Source organism: Rhizopus microsporus, assembly GCF_002708625.1.
Source record: "Rhizopus microsporus ATCC 52813 unplaced genomic scaffold scaffold_16, whole genome shotgun sequence".
Classification (NCBI taxonomy): domain Eukaryota; kingdom Fungi; phylum Mucoromycota; class Mucoromycetes; order Mucorales; family Rhizopodaceae; genus Rhizopus; species Rhizopus microsporus.
In genome coordinates this window covers 160,430-185,888 of record NW_019671931.1, presented here as the reverse complement: position 1 = coordinate 185,888, position 25,459 = coordinate 160,430, and the positions used below count along the sequence as shown (strand labels likewise).

Here is a 25,459-nt window from a genome sequence, read left to right as displayed (position 1 = left end):
ATTTTTTTGATATCGCTTCTATACTTTAGAAATATAAAAAACAAAAATAATAAAGTATCCAACTTGTTTGTGTATCTCTTTAATAATATGATGGGGGAGCCGTCAGTGGTGTCAATCTTATACTGTGTGCATTCAGCGGCTTTCTAAAAGAAGATACATTATGGGTAAATCTTTCCCTATCCTTTGTTGTTAGAGTCCAATTGATGCCGTCTAATAAACCATTCAAAACCTATGCAAAATGAGTAACCTGTATTACTTTTTTTTTTTTTTTTTTTACTTACTGTTGTAACAATAGGCCTTGTCTCTGGTGGCTGTTGTTCGATAACAACACTGATATACTTGAAAACATAGTCTCTTTGTAACAAAATCAACGGGTAGAGCGGTCTAGACAAGGTCCACTGATCTGATTTATCGTCAAATAGCAGTAACTGAAACAGACCTGCCAACAGAGTCGGTAAGATATGATTGAATTGTGCGAGATAAGTAATGAGCCAATGCTGTTGTGCAGATGACCTTCGACGCTGCTGCTGTCTTGTCGATTTTTCGGTTTCTTGTATAGCAAAACAGGCTATATGATTGATAGCAGAGCAAGCATGAGAACATATCAATTGATCTGAAGAATCCATGCCTTGTTCACAAGCTTGCATCAAGTGCAAGAACGTCTCGGGAGATAGGTGAGGTAAGGCCATAAGTTGTCGTTCTCTGACTAGCTCATCAAGTAAAAAGAAGAAGGAGTGAGATAGCTTTGGGAAACTCTATAGAAAATATACAATTATACAATGTTTTCCCTTTTCTTTTTTTAAAAAAAAAAATTTACCATGAGATCATTCACTGGAATACTCTGTATTAGCTGGAGCGTTGCATCTATTGCTTCATTCACAGATTTGTCCTGATAGAGCCAAAGGATGCCGAAATTAACATATTTTCCACCAAGACACTTGGACATAATATCAAAGCACAGGATGATACCTTTATATCTGTAATCATAGACTTGATCTTGTCGTAAAACTGGCTGCTTCATCACCTGTTGATGATACATGGAAATGATTTGGCTTGCATCTCTAAAGATCAAAATACCGTTCGGAGAGGACACGTCAAAACCGAGTCTCTGGTTTTTATTACTGGCGTACTCTACGTAGAATTTCAATAATGTATTCACTATTGGATCCGGAGACCATGATTCTGCCGCACGAAGCAAGAGAGACGAATAGTAATTATAGAACCAGTCAAAAAAGAGCGTAAAGTGACGACGGCTCTGAATGGGCAGCATGAAGCCATACAAGTCTGTAAAGATGTCCCGAATTGCTTTCTATAAAAACAATAAGCTATAGGTCTCCCTTTTTTATATTTTACCTTGATTGATTCTTGTTGAAATGCTTCTACAGTGTCTAATGAACCTAATGCTTCGATTCGTCTATGAAATGGTTCCATAAAATCATAAAATGCGCGTTCTGTGATATTATCATCTGCAAATAATAGCTTGCAAAGTATTTGAAAATAAAGGATCCTATTATCATGCTGCTTCTCATGCTGACAAAAAGCAATCTCGGTTGACATGTGGTTTTGAAGAATGAAGGTAGTTGCTTCAATCTTGCGAAGGTTTTTGGAAGCACCATATCTAAATACAAGATGAGCATCCAAATGAAAAGTCATATGATACAATATTACCCTGTGTTTAAATCATTAAATAACTCTAGCGTCCGTCGGATGACAGTTTCATTATCTGCCCAGTGCTGTAAATTGGATATGCTATTGTATATACATGTTAAACAACAGTTATATGTGGCCATCTTTTTCCAATACTAACATCTTTCGCATAATCACATCTAGCATTGTCACTTGATGACTTATTCCAAACACTTCTGATAGAATCGAATAAATCTAATAAAAAAAAGGATCAACCTTATGTGTAGAAATCAGATGCATCAACTTACGTCTCTTCCACTTGATTCGGACATGTATGACTTTTTAAACATTTGGAAAAAGAAGATGATGGCTAAATCCAACTTTTCATTCATAAAAGTACTTCCGTTCTGATTCAAAAGAGATTGCTGAAAGTCAACTAGCTGCAATACCTTTGTCGTGATCTCGCTGTCTATTTTATCGACATTGTCAGACGTCATAAATGCCTAAAACATTAACTCTTAGCTAACTAATAATAATAATAATAAAATCAACTTGTATGTATTACAGCTCTATTTCCTATGAACGAAGCCATGATGTAAACAACCCAGGCATACTTTGTTTCAATCACTTCCAAAGCTTCTTTAAATTCAGAGGACATGTTTATGCCGACCGTATTGATGAGTTCCTGATACTGGTCGGTAATTGAATTAAATAGTTCAATCAAAGCTGTGCTGCAAGCCTGATACCTCTTGTGTGCTATTTGTCCTAGATGATTTAATGATTCTATCAGGGCATCCTCATTCTCGAGAGGGTCTATATAAGCTATTAAATGGAAGGGATATACATTCATTATTGTTTTAATTACCATCAAGTCCTTCCTCAATACGTATAGGAACAGCCTCTAGTGCGGTGGAAACATAGGCTTGAACTATCTATACACACCGTTAGACACTACACTAACAAGATGCCTCACCATTTTTTTACGCTACTCCTATTGTGAGATTTGCCAGTTTCTCGATTGCCTCTTCTCCCAGCTGTTGGTAATATGTCATACTCTGCACCAATCTAGTCCAGAAACTAAGCACGTAGGATGATGTGTTGGGTGCAAACTTCCATGATTGAAATGCCTTGAATGAAAAATTGGCAATCAACTCAATCCAATCAAGATATCCAGGGGTTTGTACCATTTCATTCAAGGGAACAGTAGCTCTAAATCGCGACAGGAATCGGCAGAATCCGTTGTAGTTGTCGCCATCATCCAGTCCTTGCGTATTGACGATAATGTCACGTATGCCTTGCATAATGGCTACAATAAATTTCGTTCTTTGTGGTTCGGTAAATAAAGCAATACGGATTGATGCGATTTGTACGAGACATTCCATAACCTTGGATGAATAAGGTGGTTCAAACTCGCTGTATGCTTTAAAAAAAGTGGGTAAAAAGGAGTCCTTTTCGAGTAATGGCCTCCATGAAGTAGGAACCTACATTTTGATATGAATGTGTATGATGAATAAGTTCCTTGTTGTTTACTTACCTGTATCGTTGCTGTATCTTCTCCTGATTCATCTGAACTTGTTCCGCTGAAATCATAGGAGAAGCATCTCACGAGTAAATTCAAAGTGACTTCTTTCAGTCGCTCTGCTTGGTTAACTACCAGTCATGAATGAGTATATGTGTACGCATAAAGGTTGCGTTTGGTGTTACCGTGAGTATAGATGATGCCATGTTCAACTATTTCCTCCAACGTTTTGAATGCTGCCTCACAGATGTCAAACAGTTGAGTGTCTCTGAATTCACCCGCTTAAAAAAATTGTCAGTCCCTACATCTCTTTTATGTGGCCTCCATTTACCTGCTTTTCTATATTTTGATGAGTTTCTTGTGAATGATGGCGGATTCATATCCTGAACAAGAATGGATAATAGTTGTAATCCAACAATGCGATGATCTATTGATGCCTATTGTTGTACATCTGATTGAGCAAACAAGCTGGTGTCAGGCATTATAAATATACCTGTATGAATTGAGAAATGTCTTTATAAATATTCTTATATTCTTCAACTTCTGCCCATCCGATCAATGTAATCACTGCTAATACATTTCCAAGTTGCGATATCACAAATGGTATTAAATCAGGATGTATGAACGCATACTCCAACAAAAACGTTCCTATAATGATGGTGTTTATCAATCATGTATACAAAAGCTATTATTATTATTAGTTTTTGCTCTTACGAAGTTGTATTTTGACTTGTATACTGAAAGCATTGGACTGAGCTTGCACAAGTTGTTTTATTCGAGAAAGACAAAAGGTCTGAACGAAGGGATTAGGTGATCTTGATAATAACAAACGAAGAGAAGAAGCTGTTTCTGTTGGCAGGTTGGTCGAATCACCAAAGATAGGAAAAGACTGCTCGAGAACCTTCCGTACTTGTTCACCTTCCTCTGGTGTCTTTGGGTTATAAAGCTGTTCGCATAAACTTTCAAAGTAAGTCGTGTCTGGCTCTGCCATTTAATGAGTTGAAAAAAGGAAAGAGAGAAAGAGAGAGAGAAAATGACAGCAAATTGAAACACAAGGTTTTATATTATTATTCCGCAACTTTCTACTGCAAACATCAAGACTCCCCCTTCTCCAAAAAAAAGTAAAGCGTAATTATATAAGCATAAGTCACTAGATACCATCCCTACTGGTAGTCTATGTGTTGAGTCGTAAACCATTTTTGGTCTTAAATAATTCATATATCAATTCACGCGTATCTTTTTCTTTTTCTTTTTAATGGTCAAATTTACACCGAATGCTCTCCTTGAAGGTTGAGGTTGAGGAGTCATGTTGAACTACATGTTAAACTTACTTCATTATCTGTAGACGTAGCCGAATTAGACAAGTTGGTATTTGCAAACAGCCAAGCAAAACTCAATCAAGAGCTTCATTCCTTTGTTGAGCATTTTGAAAAGAAATCTATCTCGTCTGAGGAATTAGCCAAGACTTATGTTGCATTAACTGGCTGTCATCTAAAACTAAAGCAAACCAAGACAGTTGATTCGACTATTAGTACTTCTATGGAAGAGACACAACAGTTATTAGAACAACTCTTGACAACAATTCAGCATGAAAAACAAAGTCCTAGCCTGCAACAAGAGTACGAAGAATACCAGAAGGACAAGGATAAACGAAAAAGGATGGCACTAGAGGAATTGCGAAGAGAAGCAGATCGTCTTGATGAGTATTATGCAAGAAAAACAAGAGACTCTATCCATCACCACTTGGTAGGTACTCAACAGTGGCTGTAGCATATGAAGACAGTTTATGAAATAAAAAAAAAAGTACACTGTATACTATATACTCTAAGGTCTACGATACCAAAAAAAAAAGATTAGAGTTAATAAAGTCTAATTTGAAACACTGTGCTCAAAGTAGTAAGACTAAAGGCGGGCTAGGAATAGGATGATACAGCACTAAAACTTATTACACATAACCTTGATCAATCATAATGCTATCTTATTTTTTTAAAAAAAAAAAAAAAAAGTGATATTAAGCTTGACACTTTAACAACGGGAGCAAGGAACCAAGTGATGGTGTTCTTTTACGAGGCAAAGCTTTCACTTATCCTTGAACTAAGTCAAATATTGCTAAACGGTAGAAGTCCATTACTTTTTGAATGTCCGAGGCATAACTTGGCTTGGCTTCACCATAGCTAGTTGAGTGTACATATTGATATTCCCATACATATCTACTACATAATTTGGCCGTTTGCTCATACCTACTTTATCATTGGGAAGAGTATTGGAGCTTAAATAAGAAACATTAATGATTTGCCTGACAGAAAACGATGCTTTTTTTCTGCCAATGGACCACTCTTTTCGGGTTTTCAAGTGCAAAAAGAGCTTGAATGGTAGGATGAATGAAGGATGCAGACAAATCATTCTTTGGGTGAGGACCAATATCCAGATCCTTTAGCGCAGGTGGTCTATACAGCAGTTATTAATAAGTGTATATCACTCTTCTAGACACACAGAACAGATGTTTACACAGATTCGATGGTCAATATTACATTTGTTTGTGGACCGTCAGAATCTTTAGAAAAATTTAAAAGAACCGCACGTGCATCAACATTTGTTAAAAGATCGTGAAAACCCTAAAAAAAGCAAGACATGAATGATTTTACTGTTGATTTGATTTTGCATATTCGAAAACAGACCCTATCATTAAGATATTTTTAACAGAATTCGCCAAGTTCACATCCAATATTTGTCTCAAAGACAATATTTCCCGCATGTGGTTATACGGTTAAACAGTTTTATTTATAATTAAAGCCTCAAGTGGGCGCACGATAATAATAATATACCTTCTTCGCCCGAGGCAGGTCAAAAGAGAATAAAGAATTGGTAGCTAAAAAACCCTTATGGGATCAAGGGTAAAAAATTTATTGAAGAAAGGATGTTGAACCAAGTGTAAGATACACTAGTGAGAGGAAGGAAGAAGCCAATTGAGGAGCTTTTGCCCGAGGTGAGAGGGCAGAGAAGACAGACACTTTTGGTGATGGAGGTAGTCAAGTTCAAAAAGAAGAGTGCAGATAGCTGGCCAGCGAAAGGCCCATAAGAGAGCGGTTTGAAAGAAGCGTGGTTTCTTCATAGGTAGCATGCTCAAAAGGAAGGACAATGGGTCGGAAATTGCTTCAGGTGTCATAAGTCGGTGGTGCATCTGGGAATAATGAATGGCATAGGCTTTGGTGAAGGACTGGTTGGGGATGCTGAGGGCAGGTTTTGTCGTGACCACTGGGGGGCCAACCAGGGCGCCAACGTATACAGCGACTTCTCTCAGACCTGGTCATTGGTAGCCAAAGGATGGGATCTAGGGAGATAGTCGAGCGACAGTGTATAAGAAGAACAGAGGCGTGCGTAGAGCGCTTGTAATTGAAGTTATCTTAGCGGAGCTTCCTTTGCATCAATCGTAATGAGTGGTGATCAAGGGATTCTGGATTTGGTGAGCATAGTTTCCAAATGGGGGACTTAGAGAGCTTATACCATTGGGAGTGGCTTCTAGGTTGGCGGATCAATGGGAGAAGATGAGAAAGTATTGAATCATCTGGGAGGGTATAGGTGCGTAGAAGGAATTGGGACTGAAGGAAGTAAGCGCGTTCCTGCATGATTGGTAGGTTTGCCAGATGTAGCATCATTGTTGTGGAGGAATTGCGCGAGCCCCCGAAGGTTCAACTTATGCAAGTGTTCTGAGCGTCATCTATTTGTTTGCTAAGGAAGGAAGTAGCTTTGGTAATGAATAATGTGGCTATACAGTACTTCCAAAGATTATTGACACTGATGCCAAGAGTGAAATTCGCACTTGTTAAACTCTAATGTCACGTTAATCATTCGTTGATTTCGCTTGCTGGCAAATTAAATGTTGTATATGTAGAAGCTTTGTCGTACAAAGTATGTGTATATTAAGCATGAAAGCGCTGTCAGCTTTCTTTTTTCTTCTCTTTTTACTCTCTTTCTTATTAAAAACCGATTATTACATTATGAGCTTTCAAATTTTCTATGAAGGCGAGCACGGTAGTGCAGCTGATGAATACGGTAGATCTGAGCCTAGGATTACATCATTGATGAGGAGCGATATGCTTTAGAAGCAGTTAGCTCACACACCCAGTATCTGCATAATCAGCCTCAGGAGAATAACTTCGATATAGGCTCTATGGCAAATGAAGATGCAAAAGATGACGTAGATGTTTGCATGAAGGATGCGTCGAGTAAGCGAGCATACACACTCTACACGGATCAAGACAAAGATAGGCTCTTTAAACTGATGTTCGAGAAAGTTATGAGTGCTTCGGCTGCTGCAAAACGATTAGGCATTCATGCTCGCACAGCTCAAAGATGTCTCAAATGTACAAAACGGATCCTGATAGTATTTTCATAAAGCATCAGAAAACCGGTCGCTCGCGTATACTTCATGAAGAGGACAAGCAACTGATCTAGGCAGACAGCGTTGATTTGGGTCGCTGAGAAAGGCGTCGTGCCAGAATGAATGTAGCCATTCTTTCCAAGGTTGAAGTAACTGGTGCGTCATTGGAAAATGGATGTTGTGGTTAAAATCTCCTACTAGAACAGCATGTTGTGGAGGTGCAACATCAAAGCGTAGCATGGGTTGAGAGAGTGAAAGAAAGCGGGACGATCTGGAGGACGTGCAGGAGCATAGGCGACGTATATAAGAAGAGGGTCATACGCTCCTGATAAATCTGTGACTTGAGCGACAAGGAGTCGTCCGTCTATAGAGAACCAGCGTAGTTCAATCGCCAGCTGACGATTAAAAGAAATTAGGCCACAGTGGCGAGCCCATGTGGCTGACTAAGTCTGAAGGCATAATTCAAAGGCCGAAGAAGTCGGCATGAGTTTCTTGTAAGGCTATGATGTCGATTTCTAAGGAACGAGTATAACGGGCAAATAATTTCCCTCTTGGAGAATTTTTTTAAGACCTCGACAATTAAGCGAAGTTATAGAGACACGTGTGGTATCTCCCATAATCGATGTGTGGATGATGAATGAGCCGCTTCCCCATCTGACTGTGGGACTGCGCCCGGAGTGGAGTTACTCTGTAGAAGATGCGCATCGTCTTCGATATCTTGTCTCTCTTGTGAATCTATTGACATAACATCAGAATCGTGCTCAGACTCATCAGATTCTGATTGACCATCGGAAGGAACATAATCTGTGTCGTAGGCATCGTCATCCTCCTCAGGAATAACTGCAGTAATGATAGTGGTGGATGCCTTTGACCCAGTTCGTACAATATTTTTCTGGATGTTGGCTGTCATAGAAGACTCAATGCCAGATTGGTACACAGATCTAGATACAGCAAATACAATGGGTGTTGATGATGAGGAGTTCTGAGCGGATGAAGAGCCTAAATTCAATGATGAAGACGACGTGGGTATGGTAGGCAAAGAATCATCGTAGCAGGTGCGTTTCTCGCCTACAGTGGCCGTGTTACGTTTGGGACACTCCCTAATCAAATGGCCTGGATCCCCACAGCTGTAACAAGTCTTAACACATTGCTGAGAGAGGCGAGGACAGTTGCCTCTCGTGTAGCCAGGCTTATGGCAGTTAAAACAATGAGGTGCCATACTTCTCCACAAAGCGTAAATAAGTCATTGGTTCGTTAAATCAATTTCGTGACTGAGAGAGAGGACGGTGCGACCCTCAGGCGCGGTATCGATAAGGGCATACCCTTTACCGAAGAAAAGACGACTAACCGGATCGCGATATAAACCAGCATGGAGAACTGTGCCGTAGCGAGAGAACGTCTCAGTCAGAAGTGGAGTTAAACTGTCTGACCTCATCAAAGGTAGCTTTTCAAGCGAAACTTGGTAAATGGAACTAGTAGGAAGTAACGTAGGTGTGCCGATTACGGTGAAACTCCCAACTGCTATACCAATATTGCAAGCGGTTATGCGAGATTCTGCGGAATCAAAAGCAATGATGACTCCATTAATGGCTTCCTGACGCACTGGAACTGCCTCAATAGCGGAGGGATATTGATTGACGAGAGCTTCATAGAAATCTGCAGGCAGAACAGAAAGCTGTTTTAGGTCGAAGGCTGCACTATTCATTTCATTTGATTGTACCCAGAGTTGGTCCTGATTGCGATCTCTAACAGCTGTTTTTGCTTCTGCATTCTCAAATACGGTAAGGTTAGCTTCTCGGAAGTCTCTTGCGTAGGCTGTAAGTGTTCTTCACAGTTCAGCTGATATTGTTGGCCTGATAGATGCAGGCGACTCATGTCTTGTCGAAGGCGGTGATGGCGAGTTATGATTGATTGTCTGTCCGTGTAACATTATGCTAGTGGAAAGACGTTTATTTTTTTTTTGACTTTCTCTCCTTATACTACTATAGAGGGTGACAGTGTATATGAATATAAGGAAGTTTTTGGTTTTAGTATTTTTTTTAGCAGTATGTGTAGCACTCCCTGTGAAGCGTGCTTCTACTGATATGGGGACACTTTGTTCAGTTGTAATTGGTGGAGTTTTTGCAGATTGTATTATCAACAATAGTTGTTCACCAACAAGAACTTGTGGTGCAGTTGTAGGTGGGTTTGTCTGCTGGTTAGCTGGAAGAGCTGAAAATGTTCTTGACTTCAAAATTCAAAGTTCTCAAAGTGATGATACATCAACATGTGAATGTGTTAAACAAAATGGTTATTGCTATTTAAGAGAAGACTTATAAGTGTAAAAGGCATTTTTATCCTCTTTCTGAAATTTATTTTTAATAAAACAGTATGCTTCTTTCAACAACATTTCGTCTATGAAGGTACAGGATATGCTATTGTATTTATATCTTTTCTGCAACACCAATACAGAAGAGATGGCCCTATCCACAGGAAAGTACATGAGTTAACTGTGCCCAAATTTTTAAAAGAAAAAACCTTACACACTCCTTGCTGTGTTCAATACAACGACAACGGAATTTTCTGAACTTCTTTATTGTCTCTGAAAGATTTTCGTTTCCAACTTCTATCAAGCTAAACACGACTTTACAAAGTCACCATATTGGCCTGTATCTCTTTTGAAGAGGAAGAAAGAGATAAAAAGAAACTTTTTTATTTTTGTATTTATTCTAATTTTTTGTTGTCAGTTCTATCAACAAAAGAACCAAAATCAATCATGTGTACTTATGAAGACATCGTATTTTGCATCATTGAATAACCTTGAATATAGCGGTTTAAATACCTCTACTTCTTAATATATAAATATAGATTATGCTATTATCCCTTTTCTCTTTACTTTATTTTGAATAAAGATACACACGGTGTCATTCTATTTTCTATTTTGTCTGATGACAACTTTTAACTTAAATACAACAAATAGTCAAGTGGAATTTTTATTGGATATGTAAGACATCCTGTAAGTTTTGCTTCCTTTCTTCTGATTTCATTCAAGCATATTAATCACACACAGCAATCAAGTTAGTGTCAAGACAATCTTCCCAACGGATGATTAAACCTTGAACCCACTACAAGAATTGTTTCAGGTTAGATTCTTTGTAGCTAGCCCAACAAGTCGTAGCAGGATATCTACGTAGCAAGGGACACATGATAATTTTCTTTGCATAGTAGGATAAGAGTTGGAGTCAATAACAAGCGAGTTAGAGAAGAACAGCTACTGTAGCATAGATTTCCTGATAGTGTCATTGTCATAATTTCCATAACCGAGTGTATGTGGTTAATATTGAAATTTATTTATCAAGTGTACTTTTTTAATACATTTTATGAACTTGAACGGTGCTTATAATAGGCTTGATAGATATATGCCCTTTCCTTCTTTTGTGTAGTACTTCAAGAAAAGACACAATAGCTCTAAAGAGATATGACAGGCAGAAACCTTGTTTTTCTTTTATTTCAAAGACAGCTCAGTCACTGTGTGGCAATATCTTATCTCTCTCTCCCCCTTTCCTTATAGTCATTATTCTACTGCTTTTCTTAATAATAACTCATTATAAACTTTATTTACTATTACAAAGATAAAGTATATCTTACAAAAGTAAAACGATGTCGTCAATATTACTAAACTAATTTATTGTTACACAACGTTATCACTATAAATGACTCCTATCCTTCCTTCTTTTCCTTCTTTTTTCTTTTTCTTTTTCTTTTTATTTTTTTAAAAAAAAGAAGCAAGCATGGAAAGATGGACAAAAAATAGGGCATTAGTGATGCTACTAGCTGCCATATTTATTATCTCATTATTAGCATTACTCAACAACTTGACACCAACACAGTCACTCCTATCATCAGATCTGCTCGATACCTTAAATAGTAACAACAACGAAGAGGAGATAATTGTGCCAGAAAAAGAAGAGCAAGTGACAACAAAGCCTCTGAGTGATGAAGAGTGGAAACCAAAGAATTGGGGTAAACTAGATGACGCACTTGAAAGAATAATCAAGCCAAACTTGCGTGTTCATCGTAAAGACAAGATACTACTGACAGCTGTTGCTAATCATGGCATGGGCGAATACACACTAAACTGGATTAGATCTCTCAAAAAATGTGGATTGGATGATAAGTTTGTAGTCTTTGCTATTGATGAAAAAATGGTTGAGCTGTTGACAGATGCAGGATACAGTCGTCATGTAGTGTTGATTCCCGATACGTGGTATCATAAACAGCTATCAGGCGAATTTGAAGGATGGAAATCAGAAGGATATACGCCAATCACTCACGCCAAGTCCTTGGTGGTAGAGAGGCTACTCTATGCAGATATTACGGTCTGGTTCTCAGATGTTGATATCGTATTTACATCGCCCCATATTTATGAATATCTTACCATGAAACTCAACTCGAGAAAGGTACGCACAGAAACCTTATTCAGTCAAGAAACCGAACAAAAGATCGTCAACTCTGGATTTTATATTATGAGACCTACTCTCATGAACAAGCGCATCTTGGACTCTTCAATCTACATTCAAGACAAGGAACCAAAAGTGACACAGCAAAGGGCAATAAACCTGGTGCTGGATGACTTGAACCTGAGCTATCAAACGAGCCCCATTGCCTTGCTTGATCTAATGCTTTTCCCTCAAGGCCAATTATACTTTGATAGAAATATACCTACAAAATATAATATGACACCCATGATAGTTCATGCAAACTATCGTGTAGGAGAAAACAAGAAGAAAGACTTGCAGAAATTCGGTCTTTGGTACATTTAATATCCCACAAGTTTCAATAAAATTGTTTATAGATTTAAAAGTCAATTCAATAAAAAATAACGATTCCACAAGTGACTTGCGACGACTTTAGCTAATAATTGAGGTGAGATCGTTTCCATTAAAGAAGAAATGGTCGAGCTGTAGATTAGCTCCCTCTCGTAAGCATTGAGATCAAAGAAACAAGGTGCTAAAAAGCCGGGTTTGCTGAATATGCGCTGAAATATTGCAAGTTTGAGGATAAATCGACTTTGGCACTTTACACTTTACATTTTACCAAAAAAGGAAAAGAAAACACAGACAAGTCTGAGAGAGAGAGTAGTAACAGATGATGTGCAGTGCTCCCAATATCAATTTGCATTTTTTTCATTTCATTTTATAAATACGTTTATTGTGAGTGGGTTTTGTTAGTTGTTGTTACAGCAGTAGTGACAAAAGAAGGGTTTTTAGTTGACAGTGAAATATGCACGAGGACTATTTATCGCTGCAGTTCAGGTTTCAAATGACACTTTGTCAGACGTTTGTTCAGGAATCCAGAACGCGAATACAAAAGCATTTTAAATCTTATTGATAACAATACTGATCAGATGTTCCTAGTTTCCCACAATACTTGCATAAGGATCTTTTTTGGGGAAAATTGTTACAAAATCGACTGTTGAACTTGGACAAGGTTGGTGAAGTTGAGCTATAAGCTACTTACTATGATGCCTTCCTGTCTAAAATTATTGCAGACTGTTAAACTTGTTCAGAAATAAACATCTTTTCATGTTCCTTGATGTAAGGTAAAAAGTTATGTTTTAAGAAGAAAGAGATAAAATATGGTTATTGCTATATTTTAATGTTTTTACGTCGTCAGTTTGATCAACAAAGAGCCAAGATCAATCACGCGCAATTATGGTATATATGTATTTTATATCAAAGGATAGCTCACAGGACAGCCTTAGGTTAGGTAGACACTTTGGTAGTGTGAGCTTATACAGTGACGCCACATGTATAGGAGAATAAGCACCCATCATTAGCCTTTCCGTAGATTTTCTTGTGTGCGTAGTGTTCACCAAGATATAATAACATTTCTTTTTATTGAAACAAAACAAGATGATAACTCTATAAGTTGTTATTCTACATCAATTCCTGAACAAGTTTAACGTGATACCACACATTGAAACGTTTTGTTGACGACATCACAGCCTAACTTCTGGTGCATGCAGTGCTCACCCACTTAAGAACCTTGGTATATTGTCCAAAGTTGGTCGCTGCCTTTAGAATCATGGCAATGCCATTGGATCTCCCACTGTTGAAAAAAACTGGTACTGATGACGGTTTTGTGGTTCCCATCTCTGACTTTTATGCTCTCACGCAATACATCCCTCGGCATGTCATTACAATATTAAATATCCTGTACCTTGTCAAGTTAATAAATCATACAATGCACCTTTGGGACATAGTTTTGATTTCGCTCTTCTTCCCTAATCCCATTTAGTGATGTATTCTTGATTTCATTCTTCTCCATATTCCCCATTCCATAATACATGATATGAAATAAAAAACAAGTTGATGGTTACGGTTGATGGAATCTCTCAATCAAAAAACCAACAGTCAAACAGTCCAAAAAATAAAAAATATTTAGCCAATAACCCACTATCAAAGGCACCCCTTATGTTATAAATATAGGTGGGCTATTAAGAATAATATGAATAGGACAAGTACAGCGTCTTTAATGTCATGTCTGGTATTCACCTCTCATGGTTGGAAAGAGGTAATATATGTCCTTGGTAAGTTGCCAAGAGAAAGAAATAGAGGAAATATATCAATCTTGAGGGAACTGTATTAAAATTACCACCTGTGAGTTTATAGCATCACATACAATGTGAAGTGTCTTTCTTCCAGAATATTTGATTTTTTTTTGTCTCCCCTGCTTAAAGATCAAGCCGTTTATGTATAAAACTAATTAAAAAAAAAAGGGAACCTAGAATTAGCCAATTGACAATTCGTGTTACATAAAAGGGGAGGCTAAAAATATAAAACTACTTCCCCTATTTATTCTATTTCTTTCTTACTTTTATTCTTCTTCTTTCCTAAGCCCCATCCTTGTTTATATGGTTGGCATAATTTACAAGTTTGAACCATTCAGTTTCAATGGTATTTGTCAAACAGTAGCATTATCCCTTTGTCCTTTAATAGGTCAACCCAATGGTATCGAACCAGTATGCTATTCTCGTAATATTGATCTTGCGGGAAACATTGTATTTCAGCCAGGTATATTAATATAAACAAAGTTTATATTTATCTGTGATCATTAACCCCATATGTTATAGCCACACTCGTCACTGATATTGTAGCCATCATTATGGCAGCCATCATGATTTATCACATTAGATCAAAATACACAGCTGTTGGTAACAATTCCATAACAAAACAAATATTTATACACATTATTAAACCATCTTTAAGGTCGCAAGGAAATCGTAATGTTCTTTTACTTATACATGGTAACAGTATTCCTTGAGATGTTACTTGTTACCGGTGTTATACCAACAGCGTCGCCAGTTTATCCTGTATGAAGAGAATAGAGATGATCACTTTATTACATAACTAATTCACGCTTTTTTTAGTGGTTTACTGCTGTACATATTGGACTCATGTGTGCCACCTTTTGGTGTCTATTATTAAATGGTTTTGTTGGATTCCAATTTGCAGAAGATGGTACACCCTTATCACTTTGGGTAAATAGAACCGAATAGAAAAAAGGGAGAAGAGAGAAAGAAGCTGATTATATTTATTTTAATTATAGTCTATCAGAATCAGTTCACTAGTTATCTTTCTAATCACCGGATTTATTGCAATCGCCACCTTTCAAAATATCAGCCCCTTCTCCAATAAGGCACCAGGCGCACTCTGGGCATTTTACTTTATCTTCAACGGTATCGCCTTCATTGTCTATGTCATTTCACAAATCATTCTTGTTGTCAACACACTAGACGATCGATGGCCATTGGGTGATATTTTGTTTGGCGTTGCCTTCTTTATTGTTGGTCAAGTCATCTTGTATGTCTTTTCTGTCAATATTTGTGATGAAGTCAAGCATTATATCGACGGCACCTTCTTTGGCTCCATTTGCACCTTGCTTGCTGTTATGATGGTCTACAAGTACTGGGACTCGATCACCAAGGAAGATTTGGAGTTCTCTGTTGGCGCAAAGCAGAACGTTTGGGAAATCAAGGAGTCTATTCAGGACGACGAACTGAACCAAAGCTTCAATAAAGGTACTCAATATGGTACGCCTCAACCTCAACAACGTCAACCTCAACAACAACAACAACAACAGCCTTATGGACAACCTTATCATCAGCAATACCCTTATTAAAGAAAGCATTAGACTTTCATCCTACGTATCGAATTTTTCTTTGCGTATCACATTAAAAATAAACATAAACAGACAGTCTTTTATATATTGCAAATCACTAAAGTATTGGCTCAAGGGCGACCAATTATCTATCGAAAAATGAAAAGGAATACTTGATTCAGTCCTGGCTCGCTTGTCTTGCTTATTCACTGAGATTAGCGTTCAATAATCGATTGCATCAAGAAGAAAGAATAATGAAAGATTAGAAGGGTTGACAAGAAATAATCTAATTGAGCTTTAGAAATATTGAGCATGGAGAGCAAGTAAGCAGCTTTGTATTCGCGGTTTTTCATTAGATCTTGAACGACAGAAACCTGATATGTATAATGATACTGATGTCCATCCAGTGTATTTGCAGCACCATTGATAAATTGCAGGAATACTCGACTTCGTACACCACTCCTTTCATTTACCTCTTCTCCATTATCATCTCTCTTTCTCTTGATAAAAGTGTTAAAATGAAAAAGGTAATGAAGAGCGTTCTGTTTACACATCCTATCATATAAATGAAATTCAATATAATCTTGAACGATATCACTTTCCCCAAGATATTCTATATTTATTCTTGGTATGCCACACACACCTTTGTCACAGTAGTATGCTTCATAGTGAGCAATACACTTGAATGAATCTTGATAGCGATTTTGGTCTTTCTCTCAAGCATTTAATCGTAAAGAATATTTACATTCTATATAAAAATATGTTGTCAAGCTTCATCGTTTGAAAAAGCGCTTACATAATCGAAACAAAATGGTGTACATCCTAATGTTGGACTCCATGCACAATCTGACATCGCGGACACTGTACCTTTTTTCACATGATTGTCAGCCAATCAAAACAAACAAATTGATTCGCATTACATAAATCTTTTTTCAAAATTACTACACTTTTTTCCACTCTCTTTTTTTGTTCTTTTTCTTCACTATGGCTCACGTATTATCCAGTCTAAGACAGAAGAAGCCACTGTCTGGTCTCTTGGTTATCTCCTTACTCTATGCGATCTACAAAGCAAGAAGCCAAATTAATACTATCAAAAAGGACACTCATGGCTCAAATACAGCAACAAAAAAGAAGTACAAGAAAGTAGGTGTCAACGCCGAGTTCCTTGAACAAATGAAGAAACTATTTCCTATTTGCGTACCAGGTTAGAGAATACATAATATCAACATAACAAATATGAACATAGTTTCGTAGGTCTCTTTTCAAAGGAGTCTGGTTTACTGTTTGTACTTGCTACAGTACTGATTGCAAGAACTTGGCTTGATATTTGGTTTTCGGGCTTCAACGGGTAACAAAAAAGAAATAAGAAACAAAAAGGGAGCATGTATTTACAAAAAAGTATCTATACAGTCAAGTAGTGAAAGCTATTGTTTCAAGAGACCGTAAAGAATTCATTGCGAGAGCTATTGTTGAATTTGGTTTGATGATGGTTAGATGATTTTATCAAAAAAGAGAGAGAAATATGCTGACTAACCGAATACACTTATACAGTGGCCAATGAGTATCGTCAATAATTCACTCAAACTAACTATCAACGCACTTGCACTTTCCTTCCGCCAACGTTTGACTAAGGTAATACTTTTGATGATATGGGTTATTCAATAGCAGGGGGTATTGACAATGACATTATTATTATAGCATGCACACGATCAATATCTGGACGGTATCACCTTTTACAAGATTGCCAATTTGGACAATAGACTTCAGAATGCAGATCAACTCTTGACTCAAGATATTGATAAATTCTCTGAAAACCTGTCTCATCTTTATTCTGATATTGCAAAACCTGTTGTAGATATCTTTTTGTTTGCTTATAAATTAGGTGAAGCCATGTAAGTGTTTATTTATATTGGGGAAACATATTCTTATAGTCTCATATAGTGGTAATGAAGCACCCTTCTTTATGATTGCTTACTTTATCGCTTCGGGTGTCTTGCTCCGAACATTCTCTCCTCCATTCGGTCGATGTAAGCTTCGGTCATTATCTATAAAAAAAAAAAATTAATATTAGATTATAGATACTGCAACAGAGCAGAAATTAGAAGGCGATTTCCGTTTTGCACATGTAAGTGGGGGGGAACAATTGCATCGTCTCTTATCCTGATCGTTACTAGTCTCGTATTATTACACATTCAGAAGAAATTGCATTTTATCGTGGTGGAGAAAGAGAAAAGGAAGTGGTTAACAGTACATTTGAAAAGATTTCCAACCATGTTCGAAAAGTATACACCCTTCGCTTCCTCAACGGCATCTTTGATTCAGTGCTTGTGAAATACTGTGCAACAATGACTGCCTATTAGTAAGTGTCTATCCCACACACTGGGGTCAATTGCTAACCCCTCCTTTTATAGTTTATTAGCCAGACCTGTATTTGACCCTCGCTATGGTAATAATAATAGTAACAAGTAAAAGACAGATAACTCATTTATATTAGCTACCAAATACATGGGTGCCGATCATGACCCTACCAAGCTCATGGAGGATTACTCCAGAAACTGTAAGTCTTTTTTTTTTTTTTTTTTGAAGCATCAAAAAGACTAACTCTCTTTGTATCATAGCAAGTTACTTGATTAATCTGTCTCAAGCAGTGGGCCGACTTATTTTGACTGGCAGAGATTTAACTCGTTTTGCAGGTTATACGGTAAGCTTTATTTTTGTGTTTTGTGGCCCAATGTGTATATAATGATGTTTGTGAAATCTAGTCCCGTGTTGCAGAGCTATTTGACGTCTTGACTGATGTGCGTCAAGGTAAATATAAGCGTACGATGATGTCAAATGAAGAAGGCAGTGCAGGCAAGAACAAAATCGTAGACACCACCAATACAAAGGGCAAAGTTCTCATTCGTGACGGTGTGATCGTGTTTGATAATGTACCTATTGTCACTCCCAACAGTGACATCCTCGTCAAGGATCTGTCGTTCAAGGTGAGCACAGGCATGAACTGCTTGATTTCTGGCCCAAACGGATGTGGTAAAAGTTCGCTCTTCCGTATCTTGGGCGATTTATGGCCCTTGTTTGGTAAGTGTATCCCTTATGTACATCAACGCATCGCCTTACACGCTCTTACGTAGGCGGAAGTGTGACAAAGCCTGAAGCTAGTAAACTGTTTTATGTGCCTCAAAAGCCATATCTTCCTCTGGGAACATTCAGGGATCAAGTCATTTATCCTGACACGCAAAAGGAAGCATTTGCCAAGGGTTACAATGATGAGGAACTGATGAAATTGTTGGATACGGTTCATCTCGGTTACTTAGTCGAAAGAGAAGGAGGATGGGATGCAGTTCACGATTGGGCCGATGTCTTGTCCGGAGGTGAAAAGCAACGAGTGGCCATGGCTCGTTTGTTCTACCATAAGCCACAATTCGTAAGTTGTACGAACATGCTACTAAATAATCTCTAACCTGTGTTTAATTTAGGCTATTCTTGATGAATGTACAAGTGCAGTCAGTGTAGATATTGAAGCATTGATGTACGAGCATGCTCGTAAAGTCGGTATTACACTCTTTACAGTGTCACACAGGTATAGATCTATAAGGCTCATACACTAGAAAACTAACAATTCTTTAGAACCTCTTTGATTCGTCACCATGAATATCTATTACGCTTTGATGGAGAGGGCCATTATGAATTTAGAGAGTATGTAACAAAAACAGCTGTCATCATCAGTCACTCACAATTGCTTTAAATAGAATGGACCCTGAAGATATAAACTCTGCTTTTGGCTTTGGTCACGGTAAATCCAAGCCTCAAGAAAAACTACAAGACAATGCTGAAGAAGAAGAAGAGTAGACATGTATAAAATAAAATAAAAGAGCTTATTTATTGATGGACTTCATCCACAGCACCATATTTGGGAACGGTTTCAGCGTAATTTGCTGCTTCTTTCTGACTGTAAATCCAGGTTTTTCGAAATATTGAATATCCTTGATGAGGATAGCGAGAAGAAGCTTCATCTCGATCAATGCAAACTTGTACCCAATACATTGTCGACCACCAGCCAAGAATGGCATATATTGATAAGCGTTTCCGACCTTGTCTGTTTCCCAGCGGTAGGGGTTAAATTCTTCTGCGTCGTCGCCCCAGATTTCTTTGGAATGATGACTGACGATCAAGGGTAAAAAGACAACAGTACCCTTTGGTAAAGCGTAGGAGCCTAGTACGACAGGAACACGTGTGATTCTGTTTGTGACAGGCACAGGAGGAATCAGTCGAAGTGTTTCTCGACAGACATTATTAAGCAGAGGCAAGGCGTTGATTCCGTCGTAAGAAGGAACAGATTCATCGTCTGTAAACAACGAACGTACTTCTTTACGCAATTCGTCTTGAATCTTTTGGTTCTGAGCAAGTAACCACAGACACCAGCTAAGGCTGACACTGGTTGTTTCATGACTATATAAAATGTTAGAGGCGTGCTTACTTGGATTTTTATTTATTTTTTACCCTGCTGCCAAAAAGGTCATACACTGGTTTCTCAATTCTTCTGCAGTCATGCCCTTTCCAGTTTCGTCATCGATCAAGTTTACCATAAGAGCCAACAGATCCTTTGATTTTTCTTGACTGTCTTTTTCTCGAGCTGCACGATCAATGCCTGCTTGCACCAGTGCCCTACTTTCCTCCTCCAGCCATCGAAGGTCGCGCTTGATGATCCTATTTCGTTCTGTAGGCACATGTCTTAGGATAGGAAAGATAAATGATAGGATACGAAAGAGTGAAAGATCAGCTGAAAAGATGTGAAGGTAAGCTTGACTGAGCTTACTTTGGTTCTCTGTACCAGCGTGTTCAACCGACCTGAGGTCTTGACCAAACCCTGCTAATCCAATGACATCCAAAGTAGCGAGTGAGAGGCCAGTAGATACTTCAATTTCTGTAAATTCTTCATTATCGTTTTCCTTGATCCTGTCTAGCCAGAGTCTGCGCAGTTGATATCCTGGTTTGGCCATCAGAGGAACCATAGATCGGATGGATTGTACAGAAAAGGCAGGATTCAGGAGTTTACGCTGGAATCTGTGTTGCTGACCCTCTGCCACGAGCAAGCCGTTGCCCAGGAAACGGGATAGGAATTTCTGACTATCGGGTGTCTTTATAAAATCGTACTCTTGGGTCGTCAAAAGCTGTTTGAGTAACTTATCGTCTGTCACAGCGACACGTGGCTGATTCCATTCTCCGTGGTACATGTAGATGCCGCCATACTGCTTGGACCATCGTTTGTGAGGTGCGCCTGATTCTGACTGGATAATTTCTCGAAAGTTACCTAAAAATGGGATCCAGTCAACCTTGGGCCCAGGCATGTGTCTCAATGGGTGCAAGTAGATTCGGTAGACGATGTATTTGGATACAAGATATACGGAAATGGCGCCGGAAATGCCAAGAGCGACTGTCTTTTTTTCCAGGTATTTTTCAATATACTCATTCACTTTGTCCTGCACAAGTTGTAGAGTAGGATGAATTCTATCATTCACCAATTGTTGTAAGCTCATTTTTTTATAAAATAATAATAAAGAAGAGAAAAAAGAAAAAGAATGAGTTTTTTTAATTTAAAAGTAAAAGGTAAACAGTAATGGTTCAAAGGTCGCGGAAGAACAATGCATCAAATTCGGGGATTAGTAAATATCCTAAAAAGGCAATTCACGTAATTCTGTTACACTTTTCGTCGCGCAGTTGGTATCGTCAGAAAAAGGGAGAAATTAAAAGTTTAATGTCTTGTAATTCTTGATCAAATCTTCTAGCACTTTATCTGCATACCAGTCACCATTATTCTCTGCTTGATTGTGGTCATGGAATATAGCAGGTGTAAACATGAGGGATAGATTCTTGATGGTCATTTTATTAAGGTTAGATTTTGCCTCCACTCTAATAAAGTCGGTTTAATAACAAAAAAGAAAAAAGAATTGTACGAGCTTACTTGGCTAGATGAGTAATCAATGCCTTTAAGGTGTCTCTTTCTGCTTGAGATAAATTGCTTATTGATTTTTCAAGTATGCTTTTACGATCATTGTAGTTTTCCAGTTCTATATATTAAAAGTTATATATGTATATAAAATCTATTTTTTGTTATTGACCTTACTTGAATACGTCACACGATCATTCATTGGAAAATCGAATAAGGGATCCTTTAGTTCTCTTAAATACAACTTTAATACAGAAGCAATAGTAAACACATCATATTTTGAATCCACCAATTCAACCAGTTCTTCGTCCTTTTCAAACTCACTCTTTAATAAATCAATATTACTTTGTCTACCAGAGACTCTGTAAATGCCTTCCTTTTCCAAACCACCTAGTAATTCGACTCGTTCTATGCATTTGGTGACAATCAAAGGCACTGTTCTATTATGCTCCTTTGCATAATCGTTCAATCGTGATCCAAACAAGAGTTCCTTGCATCGACCGTAATAATAGTTTTCGTAGCATACAGGCTTTGGTTTTACGAATCCCAGCTTTTCATACTCAATCATAAACCGTTCAAGGTCCTTTTTGCCATCCATTTGGTCAAGCATATCCAGTGTGTCCTTGGTTAACTATGACGAATAGATATGAGAAGGCTATTCCTTTGTAGTATACATGTTTTACACTAGATTCATTTGCAAGTGCTTCTTGTTCTTGCTTTGATATCGTTAATATAGCTGCTCTTATAGCATCTGACTTGTCAAGCAAAACTGCTTCCACATGCTACAAGCAAAGTGAATGAGATGAACCTTTCAATAATAATCTATGAAAACTTACTCGAATGGCATGTGCAGCAGTTTCTACTTGAAACCTTCTTAATGACTCCAATGTTCTGATCCCCTGTCTGTACTCTTGATCTAATATAGATGTACTTTTTTTCACTAACCAAAGAATAAAGCCATATATCACTTACCCGCATCATGTACTTCTTTTTTCAATTTAGCCAATCGAGCTGTCAGTCGAGATGGATCACCAGCAGCAGCAGCGTTGGCCAACTGAGACCTCATCTGAGTGATAAAGCCAGACATTCCATTCTTTTTGTTATGCGGAGAAGATGATAACGATTCCGTTGCTGTCGTACGAGCACTTTCGGACGAGACTCGACCCAGTACCAGGGGTTCATCTGAAGATGCTCTAGCCACCGAGGGTGGGAGTAACTGTTCGTTTGGAGATGACTTTTCATCATGAGAGGAGATCAACACTTGTTGTTGTAGGCTAACATACTCTGAACACTTGTTGAAATAATTTTTGTGAAGCTAAGAGTAAAACAGAATTTAGTCACCAAGGGAAACCATTTCATTTTGAGTTACCTTGACAATGTCTCTCGTCCTGTAATTCAAGTAATTCGCATTCTTCTCATTCAATACTGCCTTTACCCTTTTTCTCCTTTGTTCGTGATGATCCTATTTATAAATGTGAATTCAGAAGAGCGAGGAAAAGAGCGCATAAATGTTTGTGTTACTCTTTTACTTTGAGTTTTACTAGGATCTCCGTCTGATATTTCAGACAATTGATAAATTCCTTGCGTATTTCAATCTTCTTTTCAATCGACGATTCATAATGACTAGTTGACTGCTGATATAATGTTGTATAGTCACCGAAAAAACTGGATGTCGTGGACGGGGCATTATTATTATTACTGTTATTTATGGTTGTTGTTGTTGTTGTTGTTGTTGCATTGGTGTTATTCTTGATTATTTTGGCAAGTGCCAACACGTAAACTTCTTCTGCTGATATTCTAACGTTTCAAATATAAGCTTTATAGTTTGTTACAGTCCCAGGGAAGCCTACCTTGCCCTCAGTGTATTAATAAACTTTTCCAAGTCCAAGATACTCCATTTCAACAGCTTGTTCACATACTCAAACTGTGCTTCAATACTTGCAACCTTTTATGAAAATATATAAGTGTTTGACAGCTAAAGCCTTTTATATACCTCTTCTTCTTTATCCGTGTTTAAACTCTTATTGGATCTATTATGCATACGCGCCGATAATAGTAATAATAGTAATAATAGAAAAGAAAATATAAAAAGGGAAAGAACGAAAGAAAGAGGGAAAAAGAGAAAGAGAGAAAGAGTTTATTTTTAGTAGTGGCATTTTTTTATTATTTTTATTTCAGATCGCCTTGACCAAATATCTCTGCAATAATTGATATAATAATATTCAATGGTGCCTTATTTTCAACTATAGATCTTAGTTCAATACACTTCCTTGACACATCTCTTAATATCGATACATTTTGAGATGTCAGCACAGGGTCCAAATAGACAAGTAGACTGAATATGAAAAGACACTAAAAAAGACTAAGTATAATATCTTTGATTCTTTTCCTTCTCTTTACCTGTTGTTCAAACTTGTCTTCATCTAACCATTCTACATGATAACTCAATAGCTTTAAAATACTATGCTATATAATAGAGTTATTAATGGTACTATTATTATGATTATATATACCTGAGACAGTGAAGATGGTATATTGATGTCTGCTTCTGAATCCGAATTAAATAATAACTTTCCTTCTTCTTTTGACTTGATTTCCTTCCTATTAGGCGTCTTTTTATGTAATTGCATATACTAAACCAACATATATATGTTATACGTGCATTCATGGTTCATAGCCCTTACTTTTTGATATGACCTAAATGGACCAACCAATCCTCTTTTCCAAACATCCAATGCTTGTTCTTCTTGTTTAGTATCATTTTGATTACTATTAAACCATTGGAAATGTGATGGAAGCTGAACCTTTTTTATCTCTTTAGGTGGTGGTGCAACAGTTGTTTTTGCATATTTATTAGCCTGCTGTCTTGTTTATATAATTAGAAACACAATCTATAATCACACTTTTTGCTTTTTACCTCACAAGTAAAAGGTAGTCTTCTCCAGAAAGTGGTATTCCATTCACAAGATCAGGCTGACTTTTACTAATTGGAATAGCTGATTTCGTACTTGATTCTTCAACTACTTGAGAAAATATACGTTTAGGCATGAAAAAAAAGAGACTAGAAATTATTTTTTTTTCCCTTTATAAACATGTTTGCTTATCATCGATGGTTGCCAATAAAGCAATTCAAATGGGTTCGCTTTAATCACAACACATGGGAACCTTGGGAAGATCAAATGATGAAAGATTTTGTCAATGTCAACGGAAGAAAGTGGTCTCAACTCGTGCAACATTGTCTTCCTCATCGATCACCCAAGCAATGTGAATTGCGATATACAGACGCTCTAATGCCTAATCGACAACTAGGACCACTAAGTGAAGATGAAAAGAGCGTACTGAAGAAAGCTATAGCAGAGCTAGGCGAAGGCAAATGGGCACAGATCAGTCGCGAATACTTGCCTCATCGAGCACCGCGACAGCTCCGACAGGAATGGATCAACTGTGGTAGAGTTCCTCGTCAGTGGACGCCACAGGAGGACCAAGTGCTGAAGGAAGCTGTGGATGCATTTGGTGATAAACAGTGGGCCAAGATTGTTAAATTTTGTTTGCCGCACAGAACCAACACCCAAATCAGGTCGCGGTATCGTCTTTATCTGGCGCCTGAGGTCAAGAAGGGTCCCTGGACACAGGAGGAACTGAGCCTTTTGCTTCGACGTACCATCATCCATGGTGAGAAATGGGACAAGGTTGCTGAAGGTATCCCGGGTCGACAACCAGAACAGTGTTACAGAAAATGGCTCGAGATTGACCCAGGTGTTGATAAGGGCGAATGGTCACCGGAAGAAGAAAGGCTCTTTTGGGAACGTATGTCTGAATTTGGTAGTTATTCAAAAGTTGCTAA

At 37.8% G+C, this 25,459-nt stretch overlaps 11 protein-coding genes across 11 annotated transcripts; 5 read left to right on the top strand and 6 right to left on the bottom strand.

Annotated features, from left to right (window-relative positions):
- Positions 1 to 29: 29 nt before the first annotated feature.
- On the bottom strand, positions 30 to 4,409 carry RHIMIDRAFT_44356 (uncharacterized protein). Its single transcript, XM_023615251.1, has 15 exons — positions 3,860 to 4,409; positions 3,639 to 3,793; positions 3,477 to 3,582; positions 3,331 to 3,426; positions 3,161 to 3,276; positions 2,616 to 3,107; positions 2,492 to 2,558; positions 2,192 to 2,439; positions 1,935 to 2,129; positions 1,808 to 1,881; positions 1,669 to 1,749; positions 1,354 to 1,618; positions 818 to 1,309; positions 282 to 755; positions 30 to 229 (listed from the first exon to the last, which is right to left on the bottom strand). The coding sequence occupies exons 1-15, from the start codon at positions 4,134 to 4,136 to the stop codon at positions 80 to 82; spliced, it is 3,288 nt and encodes a 1,095-aa protein (XP_023463355.1). The 5' UTR covers positions 4,137 to 4,409; the 3' UTR covers positions 30 to 79.
- On the top strand, positions 4,401 to 4,915 carry RHIMIDRAFT_240319 (uncharacterized protein; the record flags this gene model as incomplete). Its single annotated transcript, XM_023609352.1, has 2 exons — positions 4,401 to 4,434; positions 4,491 to 4,915. The coding sequence occupies 2 exons, from the start codon at positions 4,401 to 4,403 to the stop codon at positions 4,913 to 4,915; spliced, it is 459 nt and encodes a 152-aa protein (XP_023463354.1).
- A 3,076-nt stretch (positions 4,916 to 7,991) lies between these two features.
- RHIMIDRAFT_261932 (uncharacterized protein) lies at positions 7,992 to 9,473 on the bottom strand. The gene is made up of 3 exons (XM_023611580.1): positions 9,359 to 9,473; positions 8,849 to 9,331; positions 7,992 to 8,749 (listed from the first exon to the last, which is right to left on the bottom strand). The coding sequence occupies exons 1-3, from the start codon at positions 9,454 to 9,456 to the stop codon at positions 8,116 to 8,118; spliced, it is 1,215 nt and encodes a 404-aa protein (XP_023463353.1). The 5' UTR covers positions 9,457 to 9,473; the 3' UTR covers positions 7,992 to 8,115.
- On the top strand, positions 9,270 to 9,881 carry RHIMIDRAFT_261931 (uncharacterized protein). The gene has a single exon (XM_023611579.1). It carries the CDS (start codon positions 9,530 to 9,532, stop codon positions 9,842 to 9,844), a length of 315 nt encoding a protein of 104 aa, XP_023463352.1. The 5' UTR covers positions 9,270 to 9,529; the 3' UTR covers positions 9,845 to 9,881.
- A 1,390-nt stretch (positions 9,882 to 11,271) lies between these two features.
- On the top strand, positions 11,272 to 12,403 carry RHIMIDRAFT_261930 (uncharacterized protein). Its single transcript, XM_023611578.1, has one exon. The coding sequence runs from the start codon at positions 11,297 to 11,299 to the stop codon at positions 12,326 to 12,328; it is 1,032 nt and encodes a 343-aa protein (XP_023463351.1). The 5' UTR covers positions 11,272 to 11,296; the 3' UTR covers positions 12,329 to 12,403.
- Positions 12,404 to 16,652: 4,249 nt separating this feature from the next.
- On the top strand, positions 16,653 to 19,517 carry RHIMIDRAFT_240313 (uncharacterized protein; the record flags this gene model as incomplete). Its single annotated transcript, XM_023609351.1, has 16 exons — positions 16,653 to 16,872; positions 16,923 to 17,016; positions 17,079 to 17,157; positions 17,220 to 17,300; positions 17,367 to 17,560; positions 17,610 to 17,695; positions 17,747 to 17,793; positions 17,843 to 18,027; positions 18,080 to 18,114; positions 18,163 to 18,225; positions 18,287 to 18,369; positions 18,431 to 18,746; positions 18,800 to 19,092; positions 19,145 to 19,248; positions 19,296 to 19,364; positions 19,418 to 19,517. 16 exons carry the CDS (start codon positions 16,653 to 16,655, stop codon positions 19,515 to 19,517), a joined length of 2,049 nt encoding a protein of 682 aa, XP_023463350.1.
- A 26-nt stretch (positions 19,518 to 19,543) lies between these two features.
- RHIMIDRAFT_206393 (cytochrome P450) lies at positions 19,544 to 21,205 on the bottom strand (the record flags this gene model as incomplete). The annotated part of the gene is made up of 2 exons (XM_023606900.1): positions 19,544 to 20,117; positions 20,169 to 21,205. 2 exons carry the CDS (start codon positions 21,203 to 21,205, stop codon positions 19,544 to 19,546), a joined length of 1,611 nt encoding a protein of 536 aa, XP_023463349.1.
- Positions 21,206 to 21,499: 294 nt separating this feature from the next.
- Positions 21,500 to 22,051, bottom strand: RHIMIDRAFT_189176 (RhoGAP-domain-containing protein; the record flags this gene model as incomplete). Its single annotated transcript, XM_023605905.1, has 3 exons — positions 21,500 to 21,578; positions 21,631 to 21,736; positions 21,793 to 22,051. Coding segments are annotated over 3 exons (444 nt in total), but the record flags the coding sequence as incomplete, so codon positions are not given.
- A 796-nt stretch (positions 22,052 to 22,847) lies between these two features.
- RHIMIDRAFT_44092 (uncharacterized protein) lies at positions 22,848 to 23,739 on the bottom strand. Its single transcript, XM_023615250.1, has 5 exons — positions 23,609 to 23,739; positions 23,466 to 23,560; positions 23,137 to 23,412; positions 22,985 to 23,077; positions 22,848 to 22,930 (listed from the first exon to the last, which is right to left on the bottom strand). Exons 1-4 carry the CDS (start codon positions 23,654 to 23,656, stop codon positions 23,047 to 23,049), a joined length of 450 nt encoding a protein of 149 aa, XP_023463347.1. The 5' UTR covers positions 23,657 to 23,739; the 3' UTR covers positions 22,848 to 22,930; positions 22,985 to 23,046.
- A 45-nt stretch (positions 23,740 to 23,784) lies between these two features.
- Positions 23,785 to 24,663, bottom strand: RHIMIDRAFT_245853 (uncharacterized protein; the record flags this gene model as incomplete). The annotated part of the gene is made up of 5 exons (XM_023610247.1): positions 23,785 to 23,967; positions 24,016 to 24,081; positions 24,129 to 24,248; positions 24,300 to 24,480; positions 24,533 to 24,663. 5 exons carry the CDS (start codon positions 24,661 to 24,663, stop codon positions 23,785 to 23,787), a joined length of 681 nt encoding a protein of 226 aa, XP_023463346.1.
- A 242-nt stretch (positions 24,664 to 24,905) lies between these two features.
- On the top strand, positions 24,906 to 25,355 carry RHIMIDRAFT_206532 (uncharacterized protein; the record flags this gene model as incomplete). The annotated part of the gene is made up of 1 exon (XM_023606911.1): positions 24,906 to 25,355. A coding segment is annotated over one exon (450 nt), but the record flags the coding sequence as incomplete, so codon positions are not given.
- Between the last annotated feature and the right edge of the window lie 104 nt (positions 25,356 to 25,459).

Bases quoted from the DNA above. Each gene is read 5' to 3' on its own strand.
- RHIMIDRAFT_44356 (XM_023615251.1), bottom strand. From the start codon at position 4,136: ATGGCAGAGCCAGACACGACTTACTTTGAAAGTTTATGCGAACAGCTT. The intron at 2,559-2,615 runs GTAGCGTAAAAA...CGGTGTGTATAG, and splicing joins TGGCAAATCTCACAATAGGA to ATAGTTCAAGCCTATGTTTC. The intron at 2,130-2,191 runs GTAATACATACA...TTAATGTTTTAG, and splicing joins CGTTCATAGGAAATAGAGCT to GCATTTATGACGTCTGACAA.
- RHIMIDRAFT_261932 (XM_023611580.1), bottom strand. From the start codon at position 9,456: ATGTTACACGGACAGACAATCAATCATAACTCGCCATCACCGCCTTCG. The intron at 9,332-9,358 runs GTGAAGAACACT...AGCCTACGCAAG, and splicing joins CCAACAATATCAGCTGAACT to AGACTTCCGAGAAGCTAACC. The intron at 8,750-8,848 runs GTATGCCCTTAT...CGCTTTGTGGAG, and splicing joins CGTCTTTTCTTCGGTAAAGG to AAGTATGGCACCTCATTGTT.
- RHIMIDRAFT_261931 (XM_023611579.1), top strand. From the start codon at position 9,530: ATGAATATAAGGAAGTTTTTGGTTTTAGTATTTTTTTTAGCAGTATGT.
- RHIMIDRAFT_261930 (XM_023611578.1), top strand. From the start codon at position 11,297: ATGGAAAGATGGACAAAAAATAGGGCATTAGTGATGCTACTAGCTGCC.
- RHIMIDRAFT_44092 (XM_023615250.1), bottom strand. From the start codon at position 23,656: ATGCATAATAGATCCAATAAGAGTTTAAACACGGATAAAGAAGAAGAG. The intron at 23,561-23,608 runs GTATATAAAAGG...TTTTCATAAAAG, and splicing joins ACACGGATAAAGAAGAAGAG to GTTGCAAGTATTGAAGCACA. The intron at 23,078-23,136 runs GTAACACAAACA...ATTTATAAATAG, and splicing joins GTAAAACTCAAAGTAAAAGA to GATCATCACGAACAAAGGAG.